The sequence below is a fragment of the Meleagris gallopavo genome, chromosome 18, assembly GCF_905368555.1.
Source record: "Meleagris gallopavo chromosome 18, MGAL_WU_HG_1.1, whole genome shotgun sequence".
In the NCBI taxonomy this organism is placed as follows: Eukaryota; Metazoa; Chordata; class Aves; order Galliformes; family Phasianidae; genus Meleagris; species Meleagris gallopavo.
The window spans coordinates 313,489-321,139 of NC_139421.1; the positions used below are offsets into that span (position 1 = coordinate 313,489).

General features: G+C 49.5%; 1 protein-coding gene across 1 annotated transcript; it reads right to left on the bottom strand.

Annotated features, from left to right (window-relative positions):
• Positions 1 to 2,374: 2,374 nt before the first annotated feature.
• LOC104915519 (myelin-oligodendrocyte glycoprotein-like) lies at positions 2,375 to 6,934 on the bottom strand. The gene is made up of 17 exons (XM_085238936.1): positions 6,868 to 6,934; positions 6,536 to 6,702; positions 5,840 to 6,181; positions 5,470 to 5,574; positions 5,134 to 5,154; positions 4,765 to 4,785; positions 4,634 to 4,654; positions 4,307 to 4,342; positions 4,032 to 4,052; positions 3,877 to 3,921; positions 3,639 to 3,659; positions 3,508 to 3,528; positions 3,195 to 3,215; positions 2,920 to 2,940; positions 2,790 to 2,810; positions 2,528 to 2,548; positions 2,375 to 2,418 (listed from the first exon to the last, which is right to left on the bottom strand). Exons 2-17 carry the CDS (start codon positions 6,633 to 6,635, stop codon positions 2,375 to 2,377), a joined length of 882 nt encoding a protein of 293 aa, XP_085095062.1. The 5' UTR covers positions 6,636 to 6,702; positions 6,868 to 6,934.
• Positions 6,935 to 7,651: the final 717 nt, after the last annotated feature.

Genomic DNA, 7,651 nt, shown 5'->3' on the forward strand with positions numbered 1-7,651 from the left:
TCGGTCCGAGAAAGGAATTAAACCAGTATGAAGAAAAAACCCAAACCCAATAGCAAGGGATAATGAGAGGGAACAGCTTCCCATAGAAAGAGCCAAAGTACTTTAGTTTTGGAAGAAAACTCACTCAGTGTTTCAGCTTGTTGTGCTGGAAAAGGAAGAGCAGAGCAGTGCAGGGTCAGAAGGGAGAGCTGCTCATCCCTCGGCTGATGCCATGGGGAGACCATGAATTCCCTCACTTTCGGGAAGGAGACTTACCCAGCTCTGCATCTTTTCCCTCTAAGAAACAGAAGCAAAAGAAATGCATGGTCAGAAAGAACACCTTCTCATCCCATGGCTACACCAATAACCCAGACCCCAAATCTGTTTGTACTGGGAAGTGGCCAATGACCACTTTGGACCCTGGAGGGAATTAAACCAGTGTGAAGAAAAAACCCAAACCCAATAGCAAGGGATAATGAGAGGGAACAGCTTCCCATAGAAAGAGCCAAAGTACTTTGGTTTTGGAAGAAAACTCACTCAGTGTTTCAGCTTGTTGTGCTGGAAAAGAAAGAGCAGAGCAGTGCAGGGTCAGAGGGGAGAGCTGCTCATCCCTCGGCTGATGCCATGGGGAGACCATGAAGTCCCTCACTTTGGGGAAGGAGACTTACCCAGCTCTGCATCTTTTCCCTCTAAAAAACAGAAGGAAACGAAATGCATGGTGAGAGGGAACACCTTCTCATCCCATGGCTACACCTGTGCTCAGACCCCAAATCTGTTTGTTCTGGGAAGTGGCCAATGACCACTTAGGTCCCAGGAAGGAATTAAACCAGTATGAAGGAAAAAACCAAACCCAATAGCAAGGGATAATGAGAGGGAACAGCTTCCCATGGGAAGACCCAAAGTACTTTGGATTTTGGTTGGAAAACTCACTCAGTGTTTCAGCTTGTTGTGCTGGAAAAGAAAGAGCAGAGCAGTGCAGGGTCAGAGGGGAGAGCTGCTCATCCCTCGGCTGATGCCATGGGGAGACCATGAAGTCCCTCACTTTGGGGAAGGAGACTTACCCAGCTCTGCATCTTTTCTCTCTGCAAAACAAAAGCAAAGGAAATGCATGGTCAGAAAGAACACCTTCTCATCCCATGGCTACACCGATAACCCAGACCCAAATCTGTTTGTTCTGGGAAGTGGCCAATGACCACTTAGGTCCCAGGAAGGAATTAAACCAGTATGAAGAAAAAAACCCAAACCCAATACCAAGGGATAATGAGAGGGAACAGATTCCCATGGGAAGACCCAAAGTTATTCAGTTAAAGAAAGAAAACTCACTCAGTATTTCAGCTTGTTGCGCCGGAAAAGGAAAAGAAGAGCAGTGCAGGGTCAGAGGGGAGAGCTGCTCAACCCACGGCTGAACCCATGGGAAGAGCCCAAATGAGGGAACATCTTGCCATCCCATGGCTACACCGATAACCCAGACCCCAAATCTGTTTGTACTGGGAAGTGGCCAATGACCACTTTGGACCCCGGAGGGAATTAAACCAGTGTGAAGAAAAAACCCAAACCCAATAGCAAGGGATAATGAGAGGGAACAGCTTCCCATAGAAAGAGCCAAAGTACTTTGGTTTTGGAAGAAAACTCACTCAGTGTTTCAGCTTGTTGCACTGGAAAAGAAAGAGCAGAGCAGTGCAGGGTCAGAGGGGAGAGCTGCTCATCCCTCGGCTGATGCCATGGGGAGACCATGAAGTCCCTCACTTTGGGGAAGGAGACTTACCCAGCTCTGCATCTTTTCCCTCTAAAAAACAGAAGGAAAAGAAATGCATGGTGAGAGGGAACACCTTCTCATCCCATGGCTACACCTGTGCTCAGACCCCAAATCTGTTTGTTCTGGGAAGTGGCCAATGACCACTTTGGACCCCGGAGGGAATTAAACCAGTATGAAGAAAAAACCCAAACCCAATAGCAAGGGATAATGAGAGGGAACAGCTTCCCATAGAAAGAGCCAAAGTACTTTGGTTTTGGAAGAAAACTCACTCAGTGTTTCAGCTTGTTGTGCTGGAAAAGAAAGAGCAGAGCAGTGCAGGGTCAGAGGGGAGAGCTGCTCATCCCTCGGCTGATGCCATGGGGAGACCATGAAGTCCCTCACTTTGGGGAAGGAGACTTACCCAGCTCTGCATCTTTTCTCTCTGCAAAACAAAAGCAAAGGAAATGCATGGTCAGAAAGAACACCTTCTCATCCCATGGCTACACCGATAACCCAGACCCAAATCTGTTTGTTCTGGGAAGTGGCCAATGACCACTTTGGTCCCAGGAAGGAATTAAACCAGTATGAAGAAAAAAACCCAAACCCAATAGCAAGGGATAATGAGAGGGAACAGATTCCCATGGGAAGACCCAAAGTTATTCAGTTAAAGAAAGAAAACTCACTCAGTATTTCAGCTTGTTGCGCTGGAAAGGAAGAGCAGAGCAGTGCAGGGTCAGAGGGGAGAGCTGCTCATCCCTCGGCTGATGCCATGGGGAGACCACGAATTCCCTCACTTTGGGGGTGGAGACTTACCCAGCTCTGCATCTTTTCCCTCTAAAAAACAGAAGGAAACGAAATGCATGGTGAGAGGGAACACCTTCTCATCCCATGGCTACACCTGTGCTCAGACCCCAAATCTTTTTGTTCTGGGAAGTGGCCAATGACCACTTTGGTCCCAGGAAGGAATTAAACCAGTATGAAGAAAAAAACCCAAACCCAATAGCAAGGGATAATGAGAGGGAACAGATTTCCATGGGAAGACCCAAAGTTATTCAGTTAAAGAAAGAAAACTCACTCAGTGTTTCAGCTTGTTGCGCTGGAAAGGAAGAGCAGAGCAGTGCAGGGTCAGAGGGGAGAGCTGCTCATCCCACGGCTGATGCCATGGGTAGACCACGAAGTCCCTCACTTTGAGGGTGGAGACTTACCCAGCTCTGCATCTTTTCTCTCTGCAAAACAAAAGCAAAGGAAATGCATGGTCAGAAAGAACACCTTCTCATCCCATGGCTACACCCATAACCCAGACCCCAAATCTTTTTGTTCTGGGAAGTGGCCAATGACCACTTTGGTCTTAGGATGCAATTTTACTGACATGCAGGAAGAATTAAACAAAAGAGCATCAGATGATCAGAGAGGAACATCTGATCGCGTAGCTCACTCAGGCAGATCTCCCTTTTTTTTTAATTTGGGAGTGAGGACTCACCCAGCTCTGCCGCTTGTTGCTCTGCCAAAGAAAAAAGTAAACATTGCCTGATGAGAAGGGTCAGATTATCATCCCTGGCTGAACCCATGGGAAGAGCCCAAATGAGGGAACACCTTGCTATCCCATGGCTATACCCATAACCCAGACCCCAAATCTGTTTGTACTGGGAAGTTGCCAATGACCACTTAGGTCCCAGGAAGGAATTAAAGCAGTATGAAGGAAAAAACCCAAACCCAATAGCAAGGGATAATGAGAGGGAACAGCTTCCCATGGGGAGACCCAAAGTACTTTGGATTTTGGTTGGAAAACTCACCCAGTATTTCAGCTTGTTGTGCTGGAAAAGAAAGAGCAGAGCAGTGCAGGGTCAGAGGGGAGAGCTGCTCATCCCACGGCTGATGCCATGGGTAGACGATGAATTCCCTCACTTTGGGGAAGGAGACTTACCCAACTCTAGATCTTTTCTCTCTGCAAAACAAAAGCAAAGGAAATGCATGGTCAGAAAGAACACCTTCTCATCCCATGGCTACACCCATAACCCAGACCCCAAATCTTTTTGTTCTGGGAAGTGGCCAATGACCACTTTGGTCCCAGGAAGGAATTAAACCAGAATGAAGGAAAAAACCAAACCCAATAGCAAGGGATAATGAGAGGGAACAGCTTCTCATTGGAATAGCCAAAGTACTTTGGTTTTTGGAAGAAAACACACTCAGTGTTTCAGCTTGTTGTGCTGGAAAAGAAAGAGCAGAGCAGTGCAGAGTCAGAGGGGAGAGCTGCTCATCCCTCGGCTGATGCCATGGGGAGACCATGAAGTCCCTCACTTTGGGGAAGGAGACTTACCCAGCTCTGCATCTTTTCCCTCTAAGAAACAGAAGCAAAAGAAATGCATGGTCAGAAAGAACGCCTTCTCATCCCATGGCTACACCGATAACCCAGACCCCAAATCTGTTTTTTCTGGTAAGTGGCCAATGACCACTTTGGTCTTAGGATGCAACTTTAATGAAATGCAGAAAGAATTAAACAAAATAGCATCAGGTGATCAGAGTGGAACTTCTGATCGCGTAGCTCACTCAGGCCAATCGCCCTTTTTTTTTAATTTGGGAGTGAGGACTCACCCAGCTCTGCTTCTTGTTGCTCTGCCTCTTGTTGCTCTGCCAAAGAAAAAAATAAACAATGCCTGATGAGAAGGGTCAGATTATCATCCCCTGGCTGAACCCATGGGAAGAGCCCAAATGAGGGAACATCTTGCCATCCCATGGCTACACCGATAACCCAGACCCCAAATCTTTTTGTACTGGGAAGTGGCCAATGACCACTTTGGACCCCGGAGGAAATTAAACCAGTATGAAGAAAAAAACCCAAACCCAATAGCAAGGGATAATGAGAGGGAACAGCTTCCCATAGAAAGACCCAAAGTACTTTGGTTTTGGAAGAAAACTCACTCAGTGTTTCAGCTTGTTGCACTGGAAAAGAAAGAGCAGAGCAGTGCAGGGTCAGAGGGGAGAGCTGCTCATCCCACGGCTGATGCCATGGGCAGACCATGAAGTCCCTCACTTTGGGGAAGGAGACTTACCCAGCTCTGCATCTTTTCTCTCTTCAAAACAAAAGCAAAGGAAATGCATGGTCAGAGAGAATGCTTCCTCATCCCTTGTCTGCTCCCATACCCGGAACCGAAAGGGGACAATGACCACTTTGGTCCCAAGATGTCATTAAACCCATTCAATTGAAATGATTGGATAAGAGTTTTGCAAGGAGCAGTCAGGATTGATACATCCCACAACCCAACTCCATCCCATGAACCCAGCACACGCCAAGGCCACAACACATCCCAAGGCCCCAAAGATCCCATTGCCCCAGCACACAGCATAAACCCCGCACTCTGCAGTCTTCTTTCAGATCCATTAAAGGGATTTTGGTGGTGGAAGGGGCTGGAAGTACTCACTCAGGCCTCTGCTCTGAGCCACTGTAAAACAAAGTGGAGGAGGAGATGCTCAGCAGGGCAGCTTGGTTTATGAGGATGTCTTCAGAGGGTCTGGACGTTTGCACGTGTCCCACGCTCCAGCCACGTTCCTATCTTCCCACCCACACTCCTTTTTCCCCTTCCCTCATTCCCAAAAACAAAAGGCAAGTTCTGTTTAACAAGCAATATGGGAATCCCAGGAAAAATCTCCCTTCCTCTTCCTGTGTATCTCCATGGAGCAGAGCTCAGCATCACCCCGACCATCCCTGTCCCTGCACAACACCTCCCTGCGCTCCATCCCCTCCACTCTCAGCTCACCTTGCTTTCTATAAAGAAAAGCAATGATGACAAATGACCCAAGCAGAAGTGTGATGACCACAGCCAGAGCCACCTTCCACGGGTGGACGATTTGGGAAAAGGGATCTGGAAAAAACATGGCACACAATGGCAGCGTGCCCAGCTTGGCACAGGTGGAGGAGCTGCTCAGCGTCCTGTGCCCACTGCCACGGAGACATGAAGAAACCCATCATGGAAACCCAACCCAACCACCTCATCCATGCAGATCCATCCCCAAATCACACTGTGCACCCGCTCCAACTCCAGCATCTCCTGGAACAGTTCAGCCCCAACCTCTTTTCAGAGGCTGCTGTCCTTCAGCTCTCCACGCACGGACACCCCAGCCACTGACCTGACACCTCCAGGTTCACCACAGCTTCTGCATAGCCATCACCATCTTCCACAGCACAGCTGTAGGAGCCACTATCAGAGGGTCTCACAGCAGTGATGCGCAGATCCAGGTTTCCATCAGAGAGACCATTCCTGAGAAGTTCTGTCCTCCCTTTATACTCCTCCATCTGCTCCAGATCCACTCCATTTTGGTAGTGGTGCACAAGGCCAGAGGACTGGTGCTGGATCCATCTGATATCTGAGTTCCAAGCATCCTTGCAAGGGGACAAGTGGCAGCGCAGCACGACATCCTGTCCCACGATGGCAGTGACAGGGAGGCTCGGTGCCACCACAGTGAGCTGGGCTGGGCAATGAGAAGTGCACGGAGAGACGGTGAGATGGTGGCTGTGTGAATGTGGGGGCATGGAGCGGCACAGGGTGAGTTGGTGTGTGCTCCATCCCATGTAACAGCACTGGAGAGGGAGCAGGAGGGAGCGGGGAAGGACTTGTGTGGGTGGGAGCCCACTGACAGCGTGTGGTGGAGGTGGAGAAGAGACAGAAATTCTACCCAAAATGGTGTCTTTCAAGCTACATCCAAAAGTGAAAGTGAAACCCAAGTGTGTGTGGGTGCTGGGCTTGGGTCCTCCCTGCCCCATGGCCGCTCCCCCACCCCACAGCAACAGCTGTGGCCGGCACAGCAGCCCCACAGGACCCCTACCTGATCCCAGATGGAGGAGGTGCAGAGCCACGAGATGAGCCAGGAGGGTCCTCCAGGTGAAGGTGAAACTGCAGTGGCTGAAGCCCGATAGGAAGCACATTTGTGCTGGAGAAGGGGAGGTGGGAAGGAGTTGGGGAAAAAGTTCTGCCCAATTATGCAGGAAGAAGCTGAAAGAGAAGAGAGGGACCCAGAGGATAACACCACCAGGGCAATAGGGGATGAGGTCAGTCAAACATGAGTTCCGTGAGCACAGCCACCACCACCTTGGGCAGTGCCAGTGCTCCTCACAGGCTGCAGGGCAGAGCAGGTGACCCCCAAAGGATTTCCCCTACCAGGAGCCCCACAGAGACAGAAATCCCTCACTTGAGTTGCAGGAAGAGCGTGGCTGCACCCAGCTTCTCCTACCTTTGCCCAGCTCCAAGGTTCAATAGGAAGAGCTTGGCCATGGATCAATGCGGGCAAAGGTTGGAGAACATTAAACACATCTCACTGCAGCTTCGTGCACAGCCCTGGTTCTCTGCATCCACCAGGATCATGGACCCAGGAGAAGCATTGCCAAAGCACAGGGAAAAGCTGTGGTCTGCTCTCCCTGAGCTTTTCTCCAACCTCCCATGGGTTACAGGAAGAAGTAGCACTGCCAGAGGGCTGGTGATGCTGTATTATGGCTTGGTGCATCTGGGACAGGTGGGAGCCTGCTCTGAGCTATGCCCATGGTGTGATGGGTCCTTTGGTCAGTATGGAATTTTAAGTAACCAACTGTTAATGCAGGAGTTAATATCTGTTTGCCCTATGACACTCCCACAGCCTATTTTTAGGCACTCTGGGGATGAGCAGGGCTTTGTGGAGAAGGTGGGAGATGCTTTGCGGGGGGGAGATCACTCGGTGCAGTTGGGGCTTAGTATGGCTTTTTATTATCTTTTTTATGTGTTTTTTTTTGTGTTTTAACTTTTTTCTTTTGAGCTTCCTGGGGGGTGCCTTGTTCTGCTGGGAAAGCAGACATGGTGAGAAGGGTCGGCTTGTTGTTTGATAAAGCCCACATTGCTCTGGTTCCAGGATGAAGACTCAGCCTGTTCCATGGAACCAAACCCCCAATAACTGATAACAGCCAATGATCCA